Source organism: Dichomitus squalens, assembly GCF_000275845.1.
Source record: "Dichomitus squalens LYAD-421 SS1 unplaced genomic scaffold DICSQscaffold_3, whole genome shotgun sequence".
Classification (NCBI taxonomy): domain Eukaryota; kingdom Fungi; phylum Basidiomycota; class Agaricomycetes; order Polyporales; family Polyporaceae; genus Dichomitus; species Dichomitus squalens.
This window is the reverse complement of record NW_006766885.1, coordinates 1,157,900-1,180,406: the sequence shown is the minus strand read 5'-3', so window position 1 is coordinate 1,180,406 and position 22,507 is coordinate 1,157,900. Positions and strand designations below refer to the sequence as shown.

The window sequence follows — 22,507 nt, the reverse complement described above, 5'->3', positions numbered from 1 at the left end:
TAATTGTCCTCTCATTTGCGCCTGAGTCACCCTTGAGCCCCTCGTATTCGTTGTTGAGCTTGTCGTTGTTGCCGATGGCGCCCCATACACCCAAGGATGAAGGATCTCAGCCGCCACCACCCATCACAAAGGGAGGAGAGTACACAATCCAGGTAAGTCGTGGTCGCCAGCCACGGTGGCGACTGATTTTTAGCGCCCGCCAGCGCATGGCTGACATCTCGCCTGTAACGACCCCCAGACTGTGTCGGTGGGCTGCAAGCTCTACATCCGCCGCCCGGGCCCGAACGGCCAGGAGGAGGAGCGCCTTGCTGAGATCTTGTCGATTCGCGACAAGCCCGTGAATCCCTATGCCTCGCGCCAAGTGAAGAGCGAGGAGGACGCACAGCGACCCGAGGACCGCCTCGAGTTCTTTGTTCACTGGGACCAGTTCAACAAGCGCCTGGACGAGTGGGTGCCGGGGTCCCGCCTCGTCCTCTCTCGCGACCTCGAGTGGCCCCGCCCCAAGGCGACGCCCGCACCCAAGAAGGCCGTCGCGCCCAAGAAGACCCCCGCAAAGAAGAGCCAGCAGTCGTTGCTGAAGAGGGCGGCGACCGCGAGTGCCCTCGCGGTCGGCAAGGCCTCGCAGGAATCTGGCACCCCCACTCCCGGGACCCCTGGTCCCTCCGCCCCCGCATCAGCGCGTGCGAGCCCGTCTCCCGCGCCATCGGTCGCAGGCCAGAAGCGGAAGACGCTTCACGACGAGGACGAAGAGGAAGAAGATGACCTCGACGCTGATGCGGAGGGCGAGATGGACGTTGACGGCGAGGGCGAAGTGCTCGACCTCGACGCGACCGAGCAGCCGCCCCCGCCCCCGCCGCTCTCCGTGTTCAGCAAGGAGCAGGAAATCGAAAAACTGCGCACGTCGGGCTCCATGACGCAGTCCATCTCCGAAATCGCGCGCGTGAAGAACCTCAACCGTCTCCAAATCGGCAGGCACGAAGTCGACGCGTGGTACTTCAGCCCGTATCCCCAGGAGTACGCACACCTACCCGTGCTCTACCTCTGCGAGTTCTGTCTGTCGTACTTCGGGTCGCAGTTCATGCTCAGCCGGCATCGCAAGCGGTGCAATCTACTGCACCCGCCCGGGAACGAGATCTACCGGCACGAAGACATATCGTTCTTCGAGCTGGACGGCAAGCGACAGCTGACGTATTGCCGTAACTTGAGTCTCTTATCGAAATGCTTCTTGGACCAGTGCGTGCCTGCCCGGATTCCTGGCTGCACCCGCCAGTTTCTGACGTTCTTCTTATCCTATCCGCAGTAAAACGCTGTATTATGATGTAACACCGTTCCTGTACTATGTGATGGTATGTCTGTTTTCCGTTGACCCACTCAGCTCCCCGACGTCCAAAACTAACCCCACTGCGGTCAGTGTCAAAGGGATTCAACAGGATGCCACATGGTCGGATACTTCTCGAAGGAAAAGGAATCCGCAGACAACTACAACGTCGCGTGTATTCTTACACTTCCCCAGCACCAACGGCATGGCTACGGCAAGCTGCTCATAGAGTTCTCTTACGAGCTCTCCAAACGCGAGGGCAAACTGGGCAGCCCGGAGAAGCCGCTCTCTGACCTCGGCCTCCTGGGATACCGCGCCTATTGGGCGGAGACTATCATCGACCTGCTCATGAACACGACCGAGGACATCAGTATCGACGACATCGCGCAGAAGACTTCCATCACCCATGCAGATGTGATGAACACGTACGTCGTCCTCTTTGTTCTTCTCCCGCTGTTGTTCTTCTTCGTACTGCGGATTGCTAACAAGCTCTGCTCGGATTGCAATCTGCCTTGCCATCTCGCATCGTGCCGGCGACGACAGGTGCACGACGCTGCAGCTGTTCAAGCATTACAAAGGCCAGCACGTTATCAGCCTTCCCGAAGCCGTCCAGGAGCGGTACAGGAAGGCGAAAGAGAAGCGCAAGCGTCGGATTCACTCCGAGTGTCTCATATGGAAGCCCCCCGTCTTCTCTCGAGATCAACTGAGATTCGGCTGGTGACGCTGTGCTGGTCTCGCGAGGGGTGGGAGCCGTGGAGGCCCGAGGGTTGCGCGACGAGGGACGAGGGGCACATGGACATATGGAGCCAAGGCGCACTTAGTGAGCCCGCGTGGCGCTTTCGTGTACTTGGCGGATCGTGCATCGTGTACGAGTTTTAAAAATACAGCAGTATAATCCCCCATCCTCCCAGAACGCGCTACCGTAACGAGCAATCGCCCCTCGTCTCCTGACGGACGCGACGGACTGCGCACGCATTTAGCACATGCCCGCGCGCGCACGACAGCCCGCTCATTCCGCAATACGCAATCACAACAAACAGAACGAGTCCACAGAGCCCGTACCTAGCACCTACTCCGCGCCGTCCCCCGCACCGGGTGCTGTTCCCGTCTGTCGTGTCCGCCTGCGCAGCACGACCGTCCCCGCGTCCTCCGTCCCCGAGCCAGCGTCCCGGTCCAGGATGGCGTACGACTCTTCCCCGCTGCTGCCGTTCGAGCCCGCCGGGCTGTGCCCGGACGGGCCTCTCGGCGACGTCGTGCCGTCACCCGCACGCGTATTTCGGTCTCCGTCGCGGGCTCCGTCCGCACGCGGCTTCTCTGGACGGCCTCCTCTTGCGTCATGCGAAGCAGAGCTGGGGTGGGGGAGCCCGGCGAGGCCACCGCGGTCGTAGAGCGACGTGCCCGAGCCGTAGTGCGCGTACTGGTGCTGCATGAACTCGCGGCGCTGCAGCGTGGGCGAGCCGGGCTGCGAGGGCGCGGGGGAGAAGGTGTCCACCCCGGAGAGCTTGAGGTTGAGCGTGTCGTCGTCGCCCTCGGGCAGGGGGGTCGCGGCCGCACGAGCTGTGTCCACGTCTTCCTGGATAACGATCCTAGGCTGGTGTGCTAGGTTCAGCGTGCCGGGAGCAGTATCCGGGTGCACATGGTGGTCGTTCTCGCCGCTCGTCGAGGCCTTGGTCTCGTCGATGACACCGAGCGTGCGTGCAATCAGGTACGACGCGACGTCCTTGAGTGTACGTGGTGGGTGACAAGAGTGACATCAGCACGTCAGAAAGACGCGGAACGTGATTGGGGTGCGTTCAACGTACCAAGAGAGTTAAGAGGATGAAAGGAACGATGAGCGCGAATGCGAGAAGGCGGCACGTATACGCAATGCTATGGACCCATGAGTCCGCCTTGTAGTTGACGAGATTATCGACGTAGAGGTGCCAAATGGAGTGAGGGAGGGATGAGAGACTCATGATGGTCGAGGAAGTGGCATGTACGCGTTTGGCGGTTGGAGGGTATTCTTGTCGCGAGACTCGTTGCAAGCCCCAACGGTTCGCGCCTTGTACCGATTCTGCTCCAACAGTAGACCCAAAGAATGGAAAAGAGGGGATCGTGCAAGGTGGTATGCAATGTACAACGAGCAGACTCAATCGCAAGTTGGGCATCCAGGGCTCGTGAAATGTACAATAAGCGCCCCATGGATAATGTCGCGGCCCGGCGAGGTTCGTTGACGTCGCCTGTGCACGCGCCGACACCGAGCCGACAAACGGTTCAAGCGCAAGCTTCCGCACTCACCGGAAGCATATTCTGCACACGAAGAAAGCGGATGCGATGAGCAAATTATACATTCGCATATTCAGATGAGCGGTCAAGTCTACTATACAAGTACATACCACAAGTCCGTAGCCTATACCTGAGATGACACATAGATAGTAACGTGCGAGTAAGTCTAATGCGCGAAAAAAACACAAACACGGGGAGATAGCGGGCGGACGAAAAGCAACGACGGACGGACAGATGCGAGCAACTCAAAAATTGTAGATGGTGATAGATGGTAACAAATGGGACGAGTGGGGGGAGGAGTAGACAAGGTTCCGACATGTTTGACGCGACGTTCCTCTCAATGGGAAACACGCGGGCCAATCAACAATAGTACCAGACACGACGACGACGAGGAAGAGGAGAGGAACGCCACTAAAAGTAAACCGATCACCACCAGTGTACGAGAGCACCGACCCAGCGCGAGCGACGAACGACCCCGGCAGCAACAGGCTACACCAACGACGGCCATCAACTTCAAACCCCCCAGTCCCTGCATCATCAGGGGTAGTACGTGCTCGACGGGAACACGACCCCGTCAGGGCGGACGAGGATGATCGGCCTGCGCTTCGTGGTGCCCGAGTCGGGGGGCAGGCACCCGAGCACCTCCGTGCACCGCACCTCGACGTACGGCGACGGCTCCGAGCCAAAGAACACCGTCACCGGGTCCGTCTTGGAGAAGTTCTCGCCGTACAGCGTGAGCATCTTCGACGCGTGCGGGTTCGGCTTCGCCAGCACCGCGCGCGACGCCGCGCAGTTCGCCTTCGGGGCCTCCGACGCGCGGTCCGGCGGCAGGTACTTCACCACGCCCGGGAACGGCGTGACGGGCTTCGACGGGATCGGGAACGACCCGCTCGGCGAGTTCTGGCTGTCGTACAGCACGGGCGGCACGTAGAAGTTGTACCGCACCTGGTCTGCGGGACCCCAGACGTCATCAGCACTCGCGATCTCGCCGATAAGCAGCACACGACCAGGCACTCACCAGTGCCGACGATCGTCCACACGCTCGTCTCCCCGATGTCGACCTGCCAGAGCGCACCCGAGGACGCGCCAGAGTCGCCGCCCGAGCCGCGCCTGCTTCCCGAGCCCGCGGAGCCGGCCGACGTCGGACGCCTGCGTCCCTTCTGGGAGACAGGCTTCGACATGGACAGGCTGCTTCCGCTCGAAGATCCAGATCCGCGCTTGCCCTTCTTGACGCGGCCGCCGTCATTGGACGGGAACTCTGATGGGTCCGGCGACGTGGGCGCGCTGCTGCCGTTAGTGCTCGAGCCGAAATAGTCGCCGGTGCCCGTGCTCGACGTCGGGGTAGTCGCCATAGGGGACGCAGGCATCGCGTCGGGCGAGTCGCTCTCGCGAGACGCGGGCGGGTTCCTCCACTGCCGGCCTTCGAGCGGCCGGAAGGTGTTCACCTTCTCCCCCTGGCACGACAGGAACGCGCCACTGATGCCGGTCGTTGCTCCCTCGGGCGCACCCTTGGCGGGATCGTAGACCTCAAACGCGATCTTATGCAGCTGCGAAACGGGGTCCCCGCAAACCTCGCCGGGCGCGCAGTAGTGATCAGCGATGCCCTTGGCGCCTTCCTGCAGGCCCCCGCCAACGACCGTCGTCTGGTGGTCGACCTTGCGGATGATCAGTACGGGGCTAACCACCCCGGAGGTCAGACACTGGAGCACAACAGTCTGGTTGTAGTAGACGGGGATCTGCGACCCGTTGTTGGTGAACGGAATCGCATTCGGAGGGGGAGAAGGGTACTCCGGTTGCGGAGGTGGTGGCGGAGGGGAGTCGACACCGCCGGCGGGCTTGTTGACGTCCACGATGTACATAATGAACGGATCTGAGGGTGTTCTGTCAGGCTGAAACATGAGGCCGTAGCAACATATACGACTCACCCCAACTCGCCGTGCGGGCGATGAAGGACGGCGTCTGCGATCGTGAGCGCTGATCGAGGCCCATGAGAGGGGCCCCGTCGGATCCCTTGAACGATGAGCCCGAACCGGAGACGCAAAGATACTTGGTCGACACGGTTTGTGACCGCAGACGGTGGAATAGGGAGATTGTTGAACCATGATTGATGCACACTGGAGGGCGCCACAACGGGTCAGCTTGTTCCGTTCTATATGTAGAACATACTAGTAGCCACTGCGGCAGGGCCGCAGCGCTGGTATGCAGCTCGTCGCGGACTTACATTCGAGGTTCTTCGCGCTCTGCCTCTTCTTGCTCGGCTTGCTGATCACCTTGATGGGGCGGCTGGGGAACGTGCCGATGACCCGCTCGGGCTCGTCGTCTGACGACGGGGCCATGATCTTCACGAGGGCCTCGACCTTTTTCTTCTTCTCGTCGACGTCCGAGATGAAGAGCTGCTTGCCGACGCAGCGACCGATGTACGTTGTTCCGGTCGGAGGGTCAGATATGTCAAACGCCTTGCCTGTCGCGCTCGTCCACTCGATCGAGCCCTCCTGTGGCGCCGGCTCCCCGGAGATGGAGACAACGACGCGTGGCGGGGCGAGCTTGGGCTCTTCACCCCGACGCGTGACGTCCGACCACCACGAGTTACCAATCATGATCGCAGTCGGCGGTGGACACAGGAAGCTAAAGCGCGTCAAACAAGCCAACCAGCCAGAGTTCAGGATCCTCGGCTTCGTCGGCGAGAACAATACCTGGATCACGCACCGCTTTTCCGTGCCGTAAGACTTTTGGGCGACTTTGCTGGACATGACGATGACTGTGCGCTCGCCGAACGCGAGACGGTTCGGCGTTCGGACATACTGGTCCAGATACGGACTGCACGGCGGGCGCGCGTCCGCTTAATGAGTGGGTTCGTCAGCAAGTAGCGGTCGGGACATACCGAATAAATGTCTGGAGGTCGGTCGCGGCGCCCGAGCCGTTAAGGCGCACCCGAGAGATGGACTCGTCGAGGCCGGACATCCTCGAGAAATCCATAAGAGGGTTGGGCGCCATAGAGTACATCTCTCCGGACCGGGGGGAGAAATCCATCGGATTCACGCCATGCACGAGATCCGGGGGATGGTTTTGGTGAAGATGGGACGGATGAGATAGCGGAGGGATAACGGAAGGGGGGTAGCGAGAATCAGGCTGCATCCGACCTAGACGGTCTGGTTGGAAGGGGGGCAGGGGGGAAGCAAAGGAGCCGAGGCCAATCCCAGAGTTCATGCCGTTGTAATCGTCGTTGTAGTCGGAGGGATAGGACATGCGGCGATCGAGGACATTGGGGAAGTCGTGATTGTTGTTGAAGTCCTTTGTCTGTCCGTTGTTGTACGGGAAGGCAGACGAATGGTGTAGGGAGCCTACGGAATCATTGGGCGTCAGAGGGGACGGTTTGCCGCTACTGTATGATGAAGGCAGACCTCCGCTGCCCATCAAGTCATACTGATTCGGACTGGGGTTATGGAACTGGGGAAGAGACTCGGAGAAGGGACTCTGGGAGTACATGTTGTCGACGCCGAGTCCGTAGGAGGACGGCATGGAGGAGTTGGAAGAGGTGCTTCCGCGGTAGCGCTGGTTGGGGACGGAGGACTGGGCGGAGTTGGAGAAGATGTCGTAGGAGCCGTGATCGGCGACGTCCATAGGGTCGCTGCGGTCGAGGACATGGCCGTTGAGGGGAAGATGTGAGGACTGGTGCTGGTGGGAAGGGGCGGGGAGGTCGCCGTTGGAGAGGGAGGAAAAGGGATGGTCGAGGTCCTGCGGAGAGTAGAGGGAGTGCTGGGGAGCACTGGGGGGGAAGTCGAGGGACATGCTCCTGTCGCGTGATCTGTGGAGGGAGGCGGACTTGAGGATGTCTGCGGGGGCAACGGCGAGCACGATGAGCGTGGGCGGGGGTGCAACGAGGAGAGAGCGGGAGGCAGGCCGGGCGGGGGAGACACCAGGAGACGTTCTCCCGCCAGGCGCGATCAGCCATTACATACCAAATTCTGATCGGCGTTCGGCGCTTGCCGACAACGGCAGCCAGGCTGCTTGGGCCATCTGTGCAGTCTCCAACAAAGCTTGCTGTTCCTTGTACCGAGCTTACTCCTGCGTTTTATCCTCAGCCCCCGCATCGCCCGCTCTGCGCCCGTGGATCACTCACCGTGTTCTGACAGCCGCGCGAGAGCGAGTGATTGGAGCTTCTGCGCAAGGCGGGGGCGGGATTGTGGGCGCGTAGGTAAGAAGCCACAGACGCGGACAGACACAACAGCCTCGTCCGGACAAGCACTGTGCATTTTATACGTGCGTGCGCAGTGTCGAGTGATGGAGATTACCCAACCTCTGGAGACTGGCTAGGAACACGCTGGTTCGGTCTGCTCTGACTCTTCTTTGGGCTCGAGTTTAACGTCCGACATAATGCTCCTTCCCCTCCCACTCACATCAATCATCGCTGTCAGCGAGTGTCGATTGCATCTCACCCTCATCTCGCTCCCAGCTGGCACCCAGCTGCCATCGAGCGAGATCTCGTGCCGTGGGTGCGTACGCGTCGAAACAAGCCCTCGCTCGTGGCCTGTTCGATACCGTGGAAGACGGTCGGCTGGCTGGTTTCTCTCGACCCTCCGCTCCGATTTTGACGCCGCCGCTCCCGATTGGCCCCAGCACTTTGATTGACCGTTTGGTCTTCTGAGGGACGCCAGAACGGGGCCGCTGACGTTATCGCTGTCGGCGGACTTTTTCCATCGACGCCTTCTGCTTTTGGCCCTCTTGCAGTCTCACCAAATCGCCATCTCTCCCTCGAGACGACGACGAACCCTGTCCAGTTTCCCCTCCGGTATTCATTTTTATTTCTCCCTTTTCCGCCGCCCTTTCCCCGGCATCTTGCGCAACCGCCACCCCGCCCGTGCCGCACCTCCTTCGCAAGGCGCGCAACCTCTCCTGCCCTACTCGACTGATCACCGCCCGACAGCCCCCGCTCGCTCCAGGTCCTCGTCCGCCCCATCGCACCCTCAACCGCTCCCGACATCGCTCGGCAGAAGGCCTCCTCTAAAGCGTTTTCCCCTTCGGTACTCTAACCGTCGTGCCTCTTGCCCTACCATGATCGACGACGCCCAATCTCCTCTATCTTGCCCACTTCCTCGGGTGCTCCCATCGCATGCACTCTCAAGACATGTCTGCAGGAAGCTCTCCTTCAAGCTCCGTCGTCCAGTCCTGATACTGCCCGCAGAACTCCCCCCCCCCCACCTTCGACGCGGGGTTGGCCGGATGCCCGTGCACAGAGCCAATTCAAACCATCGGTATCTGTCACCCATGCGGTCCACCTGCTTCGGTCCCTCCGGCTTCTATACCATCCGCTTCTCCTCCCGCCCTGACCTGCTGCGGAGATGAGTAATGACAACAGTCGCTGCAACCCAACGTCGTTTTGGCGTGAATGCCCTTCCTCCAGCCTCTTCTCGCTACAGCGCCGCGTTCGCGATGGAGTGACTGTCTGCGTGCCATTTTGCCGCAACCCCGCTCGCGGGCCTGTTTCGTGCCCGGGCGGCAGACATATCTCGCCGCCCCTCCACTCAAAGAGAGTGGGCTCCTCTGCTCCACGAAGCCGCATCACTCGACGTCGATGCCCACCCTAGCTGAAGGCGCGCTTCAAGTTCCCGAAGCAAGCACCTTACCAGGACCGCGAGCCACGTTGTCTTCATTTCCAACGCCGCCGGGTCTGCAATGTGCAGAACCCTCCTCACTGCACCCGCGCCTGCATGTGCGTCTGCGTGACCCGGGCCCGAAACTTCCAAGAGGAACGTCCAGTATCTACGCAGGCAGCATCGCGGCCAATCCTCGCCCACGCAAGGGTCCATGGGCCCGAGCAGCCCTAGCGAATCGCAACCCGCGCATTCCCTGCGCCCACGCTACAGAACCCGCGCCGTATGGGTATGTGGGGAGCCGCGGGACCCATCCGGGGGCGCGGGCAGGAGGGGCAGGCGCGTGGGCCGGACGGTGGGACCGCGGGCAGGGCGTGCCTCGCGAGGGCGAGGAGATCCCGATAGGCTATTGCGCGGCGACCGTTGCGGCGGACACGGCCCACGAGAGAGCGGAGAGGCCGAGGGAACGCGAAGGATGGTTATGAGCACGTCCGTGTCTATCAGCGCGGCCCCGCCGATCGGCGCGCAGATCGGGACGCGGGGGCCTGCTGCCCGGGTTCGCGCCGCTGCGTGGCTCCCTCCCTCCCTCGCTGCCCGCGAGTGCGTAGGGTGCACATGCGCCCCTCCGCTGCGGCTGGGAAAACGCGCGGCGAGCTTGTGCGTCGCGTGCGTTTGGGAGGGGTGAAGGACGTGTATGTCGAGGGCTGTAGGCCCGCCTTTGACGCCCCGTGGGCCGTTATCGGATGTGCACCCCGTACGACATCAGCAGAGCAATTATCACGTACTATGGCGCAGTGCCCTGCTACGCGTGGCCGTTTCGTAAAGGCCATGGCCATCGGGAAGATGCACAGGCGACGACGGTCTGACGAGCACCCCCGACGACGACGCTGCTCAGGCTGGTGGTTGGACCTGCTTCCGCGATGATCTGGCTACATAGTCTAAGTGGCGGCGTAGCCGACGGAATATAGAGCATGCGAGCAGCGAGATTGATCGCGCGCCCAGTCAGCGTGATTTGTAGGCGCACATTTGCTTCCGCGACCCTCAGTTACTAGTGACTATCGCGGAAGAATCTGATAGGCCGCGTAGGGCATCTGCCAATGTATCAAACCGTAAAGCACCTCCTCGGGGCCCAGCGGGCCGGACGCGCGCGGGCGCGCGGCGACGCTGGAGGATCCTGGGGAGCGGACCAGGTCAGGATCTCCTGCGCATGCCCCCGTCAGCTTGGCCGTCGTCCCGAGCGAGAGGACGCGAGCTGGTGCCCGCTTCGAGCAGCTGGGCGCTGCTGCACCCGCTCGCGAGGACGAGGACGATCGTTCCGCGACCAGGGCTGCGGGCCCTGCGATTAACCCTGCTTCCCCGCCTTCCGCGGGGCATGCCACGGTCCGTCAACGCGCTGGGCACCGATGACGCACCGCTGGGGCTCGCCCACAGGCAGGCACCATTGCACATGCTCGCACCGCCTGGACAACGCGGGGTATAATGTAGAGGCGAACACGGCGAGCGTGCTATCGCAGACGCCTCGAGCCTGCGCGCGAGCTCGTCAAGTGATGCTCGCCCGTGCTCGGAGGGGGTCCTTCTCCTTCTGCCGAGGCTCGGCTCGCGGTGAGTGCCATTGCCAAGCACACGAACCCCGTAAATGAACTGCAGACGCCCGTCGCACCCGGGTCGTCACGCCAGCAGCTGCCAACTCGGTGACCGTCCCAGGCACGCGCGCCCTGTTAGTTGACCTTCCCCTCTTGCGCACGGCGCGCACTAGGCTCGTTTCGGCAAGGGGGGAACGGAGCGGGTACGTAACGCGCGCTGTAACTACGCGTCGAGCCTGGCGGGTGATGAGTGTGCTCGCACTCTGGCCCCTCGCGGGATCTCTCGCTTGCCTTCTGCATTTGCGCGTACGTACCGCCCGAGATGGACATGTCTGTTGGTGGCTGTCGTCCTACGAAGCGGACATGCGAGTGCATATCCCGAGTCGAGATCGCGTGCATCTGCACTAGGCGCAAAATGAATGTCGTCTGCATTACAAGGACGTAAGTCTGGCGCTGCTCCTGTACATCTTCGAGCTCAGCGACAGATTGACATTCGACAGGGCCGACGATACAATGATGCGGCAATACCGCCGACAGGGACGGGACGCAGTATGTACCAGTACAGCACCCGCCTGAACTATCCTCCGTCTACGATATGACGCCGCGTTTCTCTTTGCGAGCGTCCGCCTGGCCGAGCACATGTGGAGGCGTCGGGCACTTCGGCTGAACGACCGAGATACGGTATGCATATGTACGTTGTGGACGACGGCTCGGAACCGCGCAAACACCAGCGCGCGGACGGTAACCAGAATCGTCCCCAGTACTAGTCATTTTGCGGGCATGTGCATAGCATCGTCTCTTTGCAAGCAACCTACCTGACTCGTCTTCGCAGCGATCTGCGGCGCGCAGCCCGGCGAGCGCTCCGACCCCGTCGCAGCTGGTGCCCCGCCTTGCCGTCCGACTCGTATGCACACACGCGCGCCGTCGCCGTGGCGGGATGCGCAGGCCATCATCACCAGCCCCACCTGCGCCCGGCGGCCCGCGCTATGCTCAGTTCAGCCCGCCTGTGTAAGTAAGTACTTGCCGTCGGCGGATTTTGCGCAGAGGGGGGGGGGGGGGGCGTATGCGCGCCCAGATCAAGGTGGAGATACACGTTAGCGCATCAATACCTTTCGTTCATTCATTAAGGCCCCGAGGTCGCGGAGGACATACCGCATCTCCGGCGTCGGGCACAATGGGGGTGGAGGGTGTTGCCGGCGGCTGCTAGCGCACGCAAGCCATCAGGACGGGCTGACAGGAACGCACCGTTTTCAATCCCCCCTCCCTTTGGCTCCTGGGGCGGGGGCCGTCATTCGGGTTCGGCAAGCCCGCTGATCGTCCGTACTGGGAGGGAGAGCGGCGCGCCTGTCGTGCTTGTTCGTCAGTTCGCAGCAGGTGTTCTCAGCGTGGGGCCTGGCAGCCCAACCGCCCCCCAACCCTGCGGGCCGTGGCGTAACCTTGTATGCGTCATGCGTCATGTCAGAAAAGACATAGAGCAGTTGAGTTGCCGCATAGAGGGCATTGGGCAGAAGTTGCCGCTGGGCCGTATGAACGCCGTAGACGTGCCGGACGCCACATTGATTGCTTGGAGCAGCAGAACCTTGTCCAGGCGGCGGCCTGGGTAGCACCTAGACGACGACGGAGGCCGCAGGGGCTTCGCGCGGGCGCTCGACTGGAGCCTAATTCGCGGACGGGGGGTCACGAGATGCGCGTCGAAGCTGGGGTGGATGGACGCCGGACGCGACTCGGGACGTTGTGCTGGCCCGAAAAGGCTCGGTCGAGTGTTGCGAAGATGTGGGATATGTCAGAGGGTCGTGGCGAGGATTAATGGGGGCGGGGAGAGGATTGCACACCTCCTGGAGCCGCGCGGACGTACGTCAGAGAAGCAGGGCGGATCCCAGGGAAACGCCGAGTTACGGGATGCGCGCGGCCTCGTGGATAGCTAATCCAGCAGCAGCTCTCCGCACGAGAAGGCAGGAAGCTCGCGGAAGGCCCGTCGCGAGGCGAGGGATGTGATGGGACTTTGAGTTCGACCGTTCGACGTTCTGTGCGGTGGACTTTGTGCGCGCGGATGACGCACGGGACGCGCGGAAGCGGTCTAGAGGCGAATTCAGACATGGACGGGCCCGACCTGCGGTCTGACAAGCGAGGCTCGAGGCATATCGCCGCGGTGGTTGCGCAACATACCTCGCCGCTCATATCGAGAGAACGGCGCGGCGATGACGGCCAGTTTGTCAATGGCGCGAGACCTTGCCCAGGCAGGAAACATGACAGTACCATCCGATCATCGGAGGCTTGCAAATGCGAATCGATTTGCGGTCGACCACAGCAAGAAGAGCTTAGACGACAGCCTCATCGTTAAGACATGCTGGGTCCAGATTCGAGGTCGTAAGCGGAGATGTTGTCCTCGGATATGATAGAGCGGGATCTCGTCACCGCCCAGCGGAAGAAATCAGTTGGGAGTGGTGGGTTCCATACGGCGCATCATTGCGCTGGAAGCTGACACAGCCCACATCCTGGATGTGAGTGAACGATACCCGGTCCTATGACTATTTTGGGTGTATGGTCTTGACAGCGCGCAGGAGAATCCGAGAGAGAAGCTGCTTCCCTTGCTGTGTATACGCTGCGGCAAAGGTAGATGAACGTACCTAGCAACAGAGCAACAGAGCGACCGTCACTACTCGGGCCGGCTGAGATCTAAGGACAGAGAAATTGAAGGGCAGCGCCGCCGCGGAGGACCGCCGCATGCGAATGTCCGGAAGACCGAAACGCGTTGACGTTCAAGAAAGCCGCGGGGCCACAGACAGAGCCTTCGCGGCAGGAGGGCAGGCAACAATGTGTCAGTTGGTCCTTGTGACACGAATATGATGCTGTGAGTAACGCAACCGACCAATCAAGGTCTTCAAGACTTAATATGTGGCGCGAGATACCGTTGTGTCCTCACCAACTGCTCGTGTAGTCTCACAAAGGACAGATACCCTAGATCAAGGCCCGATCAGTATCTACGCATTGTGGCCTACTCCGCCCGCACGGTACGTACGGCAACTGTGGGTTTTTGGTTTCTGACATGTGGTAGTGCGAGTTCGCGAACAGTGAGCAGACAGATGTCCTCGGAACGACTCGGGTCTAACAACGCCGTGGCACCTTGTCGTCTCGCAGTGTTCGGAGTGAGCAGTCGTGTGACTGACTCTGGATTTCTCGGAGGATGATACAGGAAATGGCAGGCCCGTGAAACATGGATGACATGGAGGCGATCACAGGCAACAGATGTAGGCCCACAAACGCCCATTGCGCGCCACGTGGCCACCGACCTCGGCAGGCGCAGCTCGGCGCGACGGCCGCGTTGAGGGCTGCAGCGCAACGAGGCCGACGCTGACCGTCTCTGTCCTCTTGCTCTGCCCACCACACCCAGCATCGACGGCGCACGCACAGGCAGCGTTCGACCTTGCATGGACCACTCGCATTCGCCATCTTCGGACTCAGTGCACATCTAGCCGACCATCTTGCCTTATCTCTCCTACCTGACAACCTCCAGGCTATCTCCGGGCTACCCGCCCTCCGCAAAGAATCCTTTGTCGTCGAAATCGCCGACGCCTGCGGCTGTCGGCGGGCTGGTCCTTTGTCTGCCATGTCTATTGCGTCCTATCGGCTGGAGTCGCCTCGCCCGCGACCACCCCCGTTGCCTCTCAGGACCGGCAATTTGCCAGCCAGGAATTCTCAGATCCTAGGCCATAAAGACGCTACAGAAACACTCCTTTATGACCTGCCCTCGTCAAACCCGACATCTCCCACCCGCCTCACTTCGCCCACCTCCCCAACCACCCCCTACAGTCCGCGCAGCGGTCGTCGAGTGAGCAAGATGACCTCACCCAAGAACAGTCGTTCGAACACCCCTTCCCGTCCGATGCAAAGCGAGCTAGAAGAGTTCGCAGAGCTCTGCCGAGCGTGGTGCGTTCCCTCCCGCCTCCTCGGAGCGCATCCGTAAGCTTAGTTGTCGTAGGTATTACCAACAAGATGACGATGCCGGCAGGCGCATGACACAAACTCTTGCTACTCTTCCCCCGGCGCAACGAGCACCCTTTGCCCGTTTGCAGGCTTCCATTCGTTCCGCCTATCACGCTAGCGTGAGCGCGCGCAGGGATGCAGAGTTCAAGGCGCATCTTAACGCGACGAAGCCAGGCGGGTCGCTCATGCCGCATTCGCGCGCGGACCCTAAAGGCCCACTCGCAAGGAAAGAGCGCTACGAACGCCTAGACCGGTTCATACGTACTTGGTGTACGATGGGTATGCCTGGGACAAAACCGTTCTTTCAGAGCCTGTGGGCGGTCATGAGACTCCAAGTAGTACCGCAAGAACTCGGCGGAGCGGGACCATACAGGATCGAATGGGAAATCGACGACGCCGTGTTCAAAGAGTCTGGGTAAGTGCTCCCATTATCCTCGCGATTTAAACTTCATTTAGTGTTTTCTCGGCCAAATCCGTTGGGTAGCGGGAAAGATTTCATGCTTGAAGCAATAGATGTGCTGAAAGGAGTGAGTATCCGGCGCTTTTGGCTATGTCTTCGATCGCCTGACGTTCTGTTGACGTTGACAATGTTCTAGGTTCTCGCCTTCGAAGACACGGCGTCGCTCAGCCGCACTCCCTCGACAAATAGCCCCGCCCAGTACCCCGCATTCGCTCCCTTGTCACCTATACATTCTCGGTCACAATCGCAACCATCCCCGACTGGGGAACGCACACCTACCGCGCGAACGCAGAAGCACCCGCCAATTGCCTCCACGACCCAGACCAAGCGCCCCCGGGCGCCCAGCGACCCATTTTTGGACACACCTACCCTGTCGACCTCGTACTCGTCTGCGAACACAGCCCTCTCCACCTCCGGTTCGTCAGCAGCAGACGAGCCAATTACACCTACCACCCCCGCAGCGGAAATCGACGATCTGTTCGCGCCGGCGCCTACAAATCGCGACTTCGCTGAATCTGACGGATGCTATCTACGAACGTGGACCGCGCCAGACCTCTCCAATCCCGAGTTCTTGAATCTACTAACCCTCTTTCCTCCATTCATCGTGCAGACAGCGGCACCACGCTTCCCCGTGACCGCGGCGTCCCGCCGACTAGCGGACATCGAGGAAGGCCAGGAAGGGCGGAAGGAGATCAGAGTCGGCACCGGGACCATGTGGCTTGGGCCGAAGCGTCGCGCCGACGGCTACCAGGGTGGCTGGTGGACAAGGTTCAGACTCTGGCTGGCCAGGCTGTTCTGTTAGCCATCGCTTGGTGCAACATCACATCGCCGCGCTTCTCTCGCCTCTCGTGGCCCGTGGATCGCGCAGACCCTTCCTCGATTGCGCTTGTAGGGCGTTGGGACGATGGGATCGAACGCGTCCACGTAACTTCCCCGTTCCGCATCTCGCAGTAAGATGGTTAGAGCACCAGTACATCCTGGATCATGCTATGCTGTCGAACTTTCGCGCCCCCCCCCATATAGTTGTACATAGGACGCTTCAGGGAGGGGTTGACCACGCAACAACTTTGGGTACATATCCTGTACTACTACTGGGATGACTTTATCTGTTATGGTTATGTGCTCAACGTGTCGTTCGGTGTCTTCTTAGTCTCTCGTGTCCCGACTTCGCTCGGTAGCAAGGCTCATATCACGAGATTTGCCAGGGTCCAATCGCAGCTAGTGCGGTAGTGCGGCCTTACCGCATTCGCTAATACGTCCAGCCAACGAAATAGGGTTGCCGCATCAGCGGCCTAGAAGACGCAAGGGGCAGCCGTAGTGTTCGTTTTGCATACCCTACCGCTCTGCTCACACTCTCGGCTGCCGCAGGTCTATCATCCAATCCCATCACTCTGTTAGACTTCGCTCAGCACGCCATGAGAACGTGGAAGGGCGTTCTTCGGACTGACCATCTCCAGAAGACCAAAGGTGCAGGGGAAAGAATTGGTGCGCGCGTTACCGTACAGTTTCCGAGCATATGCAATGCCGCGATATGGTCGTGCGGCCCTGATGCATATGCAGCTTCTGGGCCGCATCCCACGGATCGCTTTCCTTTCCCACCGATCCCTTGCTCCCAGGCAGAGGCGACGCCATCGAAGGTGTGTGGGTATTCACTGTAATACTCTGAGTTCGGCTTTGACCGTTAGACTCGACACAGGAACGGTGTAGAATTGCCGGTTCGAGCAGACGTTCCCGATTCGAGCAGGTCCGTCCCCGGAGACCGAACGCTGCCGCCTCTTTTCCTCGCAGCTGGGAGGACTCCCGGCTTGCCTTCCTCCCGCCTGCCAGTCCGCTTTTCCACGACTCTTCTCCCCGATATACCGGCACAGCTGGGACACTGACAAAGCCCATCCGGGGTGGGAACGCGTGCTATGGGTGGCGGTTGCGTACGTGCGTGCCTGGCGAAGGCGTGCGCAGTCCGGGAAGATGGACATGCTAAGTGTCTATCGCACCTCCCTGCCTCTCTATCATCCATGTGCTCGCAGCTTGGGACCATCATCGGCGTCGCCGTTCGTCGTCGCCCTCTGCATGCAAGTCCTATCTTCTCGATAGGCTATGAGCCGGTCCCGGAGCCCGTTCGTACTTCGTTGTGGGGAGCCCTCCAGCCGGTATTCGACTAGAAACCCGAAGATGTATGGCAGCCATGCGAGCGAGGTCTTGAGATCGGCTTCTGCTCTTGATCTGAAGAGGTCGCCTCCTCCGACAGGCAAGACTAACACGAGGTGGTCGTACGAGCACTTTGGCGCTGCTGCGGATACCAGCTCGATCTGGGTGATCGAACACATTGTCCTCGGAGGAGCAACACACGCATGCCCGGACAAGGTCTCATGCCTGAACGACTGCGGTGAGGTCTGTTTCTTCCAAGGTGGGTACACAGCTGGAAGACTTTTGTCAGCTTGACACTGACGTACGAGCCCTAACAGGCACTGCCGCTCTGCCAAGCCCACCTAACGCCTTCGCGGAGGAGGGAGACATCATCCCGAGTGACATTGTGGGCTCTCGAGGGGAACGTCGATCCAAAAGAGGCTTGAGCCTTGCCGCCTTTGTCTCCTGGAGAACAGGTGCAATCTGGGGTGCTTCGCCGTCGAGCTGTCAAGCCTGGTACACACGTTTGTCGCAAGTCAGCCTGGTAGCTGCGCTGAACGCCCTCACTAGGCTTAAGTCCCCTGTCAATCTGTCTACGGAAGGAGGGAACCTCGAGACTCCGCTTGCCGGGTACTGTCTACGTGATGATCCAGAAGACCAAGAGACCAAGCTTTGTCACCCATCAATCGATTCCTCGATGCCTCGACTCCCTCGCTCACATGTAACACTCCCTCCAGCTGTCATTGAGGGTAATTTGCCACCCTTTTATGACAGCCATTCTATTGTCGATGACGTAGCATGAGGGCGACGAAGGATACAGATTCTCTCAGGCTCGTCCCGACGCCTCGGCTGCGATTGGGGCATTGTAGAACTCAAAGTATATAGCCTAGCGAAAGGGCTCGAGGAATCACAAGTGGTCAGTGTCCATCTAGCTCTACCATTGCTTTACATGAAGCATCAAATGGCAGGACGGCGCGAGTAACGTACGCGAGGCGTGCTTCGCCTTCAATGCATCTTGTAGGTTACGGCAAGTACTAGCCGTATACAGGCACTCGAACCTTATCCTTATTGGACAATTGTTCTGAGAGTTGGTAACGTCGTGTCAAGTCCTAATCGTCTGATCCACCTCGAGGCATGAGGCTTTGACTGTTTGTAATGTTAGGTTGACACAGAAACTCCGCAGTGGACTCCTGGTTCAATTACCCATCAACCACTGACATGGCGTCCCTCACGTTTGTCCCTGACCACTCTATATTGGATTACTGCCGCTCGGTGCCTTTCCTACAAGTCGACCGCGGAACGCCGCACGGAGCACTACCTGTGCGTCCTCGACATCGAGAGCTGACATATCGTGATGAATAATGGGTGAAGTCGACAACAATATGTACAATAGGCTACTATCAACCTGTGGCAGTACTTGGTATATCAATTCCTTAGTCATAGAGTCTGAGCTTGTTCGGAGACCTCGGCTAGACGAGCACGTAGCCACCGAGAAGTGCAGAATACAGATCTGTGCACGTCTTCATGCTCACAATTCAGATGTTGATCCCTGAGTGGCTCGGAGCATTCTGCGGTGGTCATACGCACGAGACATAGCATCGTTGAGTTCTATCTGAATAGGTCGCGCTATGCTCTTCCACGAGATATTGAACATGGCTATTGAATGCGTCACGGGCGCAATCGCAAGGTCATGTTCTGTCATTGTCGTTCCCTGCGGCTTCTGTTGTAGGTGCTGTTCAGTTCACGACATATCAAACTTGATTCGGACCGGACAACAACAGACCTGCAAATACACACATGGTCAGATGGACATCAATCTAGGGGTCTACAACCCGAATGAGCAGAGTGAGCACGAGCGGAGTGCACATCAAGAATAACTAAATGATCCCGTATCCGAATACCGACATACGGCGCCCGCAGCCCCGCCTCCTTGGTCCCCAAAGCCTGTTTCCCATGGCCAGGGAAGCGGAAGATATTGCTGGAGCCACCAAGGGAAATGATCGGCACGGTGTCGAACGGGGAAGACGACTACCCCGCATTGTGAACCCGGCAGAGAGGAAGCAGCGAATAAGCAAAGACAGCGACTATCTGTTCCTTCATTAGTATAGATCGTGGAAAGCGGCCAAGAAACCGTGGAAGAATGGGAAAGCACTAGGACAGCAGAGGGACATTACGAGGCAATTCGGACATAGCAGAGAGGCGGACAAGAAAGAGCGTTGTAAGGTGTGAAGGGCGGTCGATCAATCGAAGGGCCAATCGGTGGATGTAGAGAGTTGATGATGCAAGCCCGACTACCGTCGTACCTGCAACGCAGCGACCGTCTCCTCTAGGGCGCGGTTGGTATTCCTCAGTCTAACACACACGATATCCATAAGTCTTCGTCAGCAGACAGGTAATTCCTCCCCGATACGTTAACCAGCACGTACCGCTGTATCTCTGCCTCCAAATGAGCTATCTTCTTCGCTTTGATCTCCGCACTCCTCTGCGCTGCCCGCTCTTTCCTCTCGAGCCTTCGTATGTATTCCGGCAATGCCGCGAAAGAAGCGACCTGCTGTTCAACGATGTCGGCGGTGAGTGAGCCTGGGAGAACATCTGAGCTTCCAGACTGCCTCTCTGCCTCCACTGCCGCTTGGATGAACGACGAGTTCGGAGAACCAGCATGCACCGCAGCCGTACGTAGCGCAGCCGCACGTTCGTGGAAAGGATTCCCCTGCACATCCCGCCGCTGATGGCGGATGCAGACGCCCCAAGGCAGATAGTAAGAGCGCATAGTGCAAAACAAGCGAAGAAGAAAAGAGACACGGCATCAGAACTTCCACATGCATGCAACAAACACAGCACTGCACGCGCACCGGATCATCCTGTATCATTTGCCATTGCGAGCGTGGTAGATCTCGACTCTTTCCCTCGCCCTTCGTCGGCGAAGGCGAGGGAGACCGTGATGAGTCCAGCCCTCTGTATTGACGCTCGTGAAGAAGGGGACTGTCGACGCTGCCTGGACCACGTCGACTCGTAGAGGGAGAGACATTACCCTGTGTGCTGTGGCGGTCGAAATGGGAACTTCCAGGGGGCGTAAGAAGCATACTGGTGCCGTGTCCCCCACTGTCGGCCTCGCTCACGTTCCCACCAAACGCATGTGGACGCAAGGAACCCGCCCGCCCGGAGCTCGGGGTCTGAGGTGGGAAAGGAGCCGGTGAGGCCCAAGACACACGCTCAGGAGCTCGCTCCGAGCCTTGCAGGTGGGCGGAGTCTGGCACGGCGGAGCCGAGGTCGGCATCATTATCGACCTCCATGCCCGTTGCGGGGAGTGTGAAGGGAATGGAGGATACTGGAGAACCTATCACGCTGTGCGGGGGCGGCGAGCTCCAAAAGTCGTCAATGACGGAGTATTCGTCAGATCCCTCCTCGTCGTCCTCGACGGGGTCCGTCTGAATAGCTTTGTCTTCCACCTCTAGCTCTAGTTCGGCCATGTCTGCGTCTTCGATGTCGTCCTCGGACTCGTCTTCCATGTCGACTTGCTGAATCTCGTCTGTGATGGAGTATCCCGCATCGGACTGTGTAGCTTGAGACAGAGACAGACCCAATCCGGATGAATGCGGTTGCGCAATCTTGGGCACGAGGGTGGGGTTCTGTGACACCGACGAGGGCGAGGGCGAGGGTGGAGTGGCCATAGAACCAATACCGACATCAGAAAGGCGTGAACTTTGGGCCTGCTGAAGCGCGGCTTCGATAAGCTCCTTGCGGGAGGATCTGCTGGAGGAAGCATTGGTCCGAGGAGGAAGAGGCGAGTTTCCAGAAGGAGTCTTCTGTTTTTCCTGGGAAGCGGCAGCGGCAAGTGCTTGATCTATGCTCTTCAAAGGCTGCTGCGAAGCCGTGCGCTGCACCTCCCGAAGTGCCTTCTCAATGGCGGCATTTCGAGCCGCACGGCTGGCGGGAGTGCTGATAGGAGAGTTGGACCGTGTCCGAGTCCCGGTACTCGGTATTGCGCCATCTGTCCGTCTATGTTTTGGTGTTCCTGAGATGTCGACCAAGGAGGCGGAACGGGCTGAAGGGCTAGGTGTTCTTGGTCGCTTGTGGGTGGAGCCAGGCGTGGCAGGGGACCGCGCCATCTGTGCTCGTCCTGCTTGTGAAGGCCTGTGAGAAGTAGCTGCCTCCATACCGGTCACGTTATCCTGCTTTCTCGCCTCCCTAGCTATACGTATGGATGTATCGTCCGCCCAAACTGTGGATGAGTATTGGTGAGTATCTTGGCGGACGCTACACAGCTCAAGTTACGCCCGTAAACTGCTGTAATCGTTGTAGGGCATAAGCCCGGCCTCACTACCAGACATTGAGCATGAGCATCGACAGGAACTGGTAAGGCTATACTATTCACTGCTGCGTGGTTCAAGACGACTTGGGCGGTGAACAGTGTTCTCTGGAAGACAGCATATCCCCAACCCCCAGGTATTTATGCTTGCCATCCAATTCGATCACTCACGGTGAGGGACGCGAGATTTCGGGGCACGCAGGAGATATGCCGCCCTCCTGTGAGCATGTACTGCACCACCACCATGTTCTCCTAGCCACCCGCTAGAGCTATCAAGGAGCGCGACATGATGGGCGTCATCACATTCAGCCTCATTTATTCAAGTGGCATCTATATTCTGAAGCCATGTGGTGGTTAAGAGCGGCTGGAAGGGGAAGCGAGATTATATAAGGTTCGGAGAGGTCGACCCGCCAGTCGCCGAAGTGTAGCTTTCCGAGGGAGCTCTACCCTCAACAGGTAGACTGCGACGTCACCTGAATGGAAGTTCACGATTGCAATCGCGAAGCAAAGCAAGAGGGGAAGCAGCCAATTCTAGCATACTAGAGTTCGACGGAAGCAGGAACGGAACATCCAAAGTGGACAAGGCTACTGACCAAAGAAACTGCACCTCTCCAGGTCGTCCCGAGGCTTTCCGCAGACGTAGAATTCGCTGAACTTGACTTCCTCAGTATGGCCATGGCGCGTTCCAGAACCCGATAGCTACTTACCGACCTGGGTTGGCTACGGTGTGAGAGGTGAATTGCTGGGCCCTTTCCCAATGCCTGTAACAGACAACTTGGCCCTTCGAATCGACAGGTGCAATATCCCTACTGAAAGTATGGGCAGATATGGGCGATTCCGGCGACATGCACTAAGGGTAGTGGAGGACGAGGT

General features: G+C 59.5%; 7 protein-coding genes across 7 annotated transcripts; 5 read left to right on the top strand and 2 right to left on the bottom strand.

Moving 5' to 3' along the window:
* Positions 1–57: 57 nt before the first annotated feature.
* On the top strand, positions 58–3,265 carry DICSQDRAFT_159495 (histone acetyltransferase). Its single transcript, XM_007361927.1, has 6 exons — positions 58–152; positions 239–1,233; positions 1,301–1,346; positions 1,412–1,743; positions 1,862–3,038; positions 3,121–3,265. The coding sequence occupies exons 1-5, from the start codon at positions 75–77 to the stop codon at positions 2,037–2,039; spliced, it is 1,629 nt and encodes a 542-aa protein (XP_007361989.1). The 5' UTR covers positions 58–74; the 3' UTR covers positions 2,040–3,038; positions 3,121–3,265.
* Positions 3,266–3,739: 474 nt separating this feature from the next.
* DICSQDRAFT_79429 (uncharacterized protein) lies at positions 3,740–7,600 on the bottom strand (the record flags this gene model as incomplete). The annotated part of the gene is made up of 6 exons (XM_007361926.1): positions 3,740–4,533; positions 4,602–5,453; positions 5,509–5,697; positions 5,805–6,400; positions 6,465–7,416; positions 7,543–7,600. The coding sequence occupies 6 exons, from the start codon at positions 7,598–7,600 to the stop codon at positions 4,121–4,123; spliced, it is 3,060 nt and encodes a 1,019-aa protein (XP_007361988.1). The 3' UTR covers positions 3,740–4,120.
* A 37-nt stretch (positions 7,601–7,637) lies between these two features.
* On the top strand, positions 7,638–8,503 carry DICSQDRAFT_152570 (uncharacterized protein). The gene has a single exon (XM_007361925.1). It carries the CDS (start codon positions 7,958–7,960, stop codon positions 8,210–8,212), a length of 255 nt encoding a protein of 84 aa, XP_007361987.1. The 5' UTR covers positions 7,638–7,957; the 3' UTR covers positions 8,213–8,503.
* Positions 8,504–9,649: 1,146 nt separating this feature from the next.
* Positions 9,650–10,581, top strand: DICSQDRAFT_166387 (uncharacterized protein; the record flags this gene model as incomplete). The annotated part of the gene is made up of 2 exons (XM_007361924.1): positions 9,650–9,774; positions 10,308–10,581. 2 exons carry the CDS (start codon positions 9,650–9,652, stop codon positions 10,579–10,581), a joined length of 399 nt encoding a protein of 132 aa, XP_007361986.1.
* Positions 10,582–14,060: 3,479 nt separating this feature from the next.
* DICSQDRAFT_99096 (uncharacterized protein) lies at positions 14,061–16,606 on the top strand. Its single transcript, XM_007361923.1, has 4 exons — positions 14,061–14,684; positions 14,737–15,156; positions 15,226–15,268; positions 15,338–16,606. The coding sequence occupies exons 1-4, from the start codon at positions 14,365–14,367 to the stop codon at positions 16,001–16,003; spliced, it is 1,449 nt and encodes a 482-aa protein (XP_007361985.1). The 5' UTR covers positions 14,061–14,364; the 3' UTR covers positions 16,004–16,606.
* Positions 16,607–16,896: 290 nt separating this feature from the next.
* Positions 16,897–18,316, top strand: DICSQDRAFT_152568 (uncharacterized protein). Its single transcript, XM_007361922.1, has 3 exons — positions 16,897–17,605; positions 17,664–18,241; positions 18,294–18,316. Exons 1-2 carry the CDS (start codon positions 17,296–17,298, stop codon positions 18,125–18,127), a joined length of 774 nt encoding a protein of 257 aa, XP_007361984.1. The 5' UTR covers positions 16,897–17,295; the 3' UTR covers positions 18,128–18,241; positions 18,294–18,316.
* Positions 18,317–18,702: 386 nt separating this feature from the next.
* Positions 18,703–22,492, bottom strand: DICSQDRAFT_159493 (uncharacterized protein). The gene is made up of 6 exons (XM_007361921.1): positions 22,342–22,492; positions 22,228–22,283; positions 20,178–21,547; positions 19,752–20,050; positions 19,109–19,677; positions 18,703–19,045 (listed from the first exon to the last, which is right to left on the bottom strand). The coding sequence occupies exons 1-5, from the start codon at positions 22,479–22,481 to the stop codon at positions 19,617–19,619; spliced, it is 1,926 nt and encodes a 641-aa protein (XP_007361983.1). The 5' UTR covers positions 22,482–22,492; the 3' UTR covers positions 18,703–19,045; positions 19,109–19,616.
* Between the last annotated feature and the right edge of the window lie 15 nt (positions 22,493–22,507).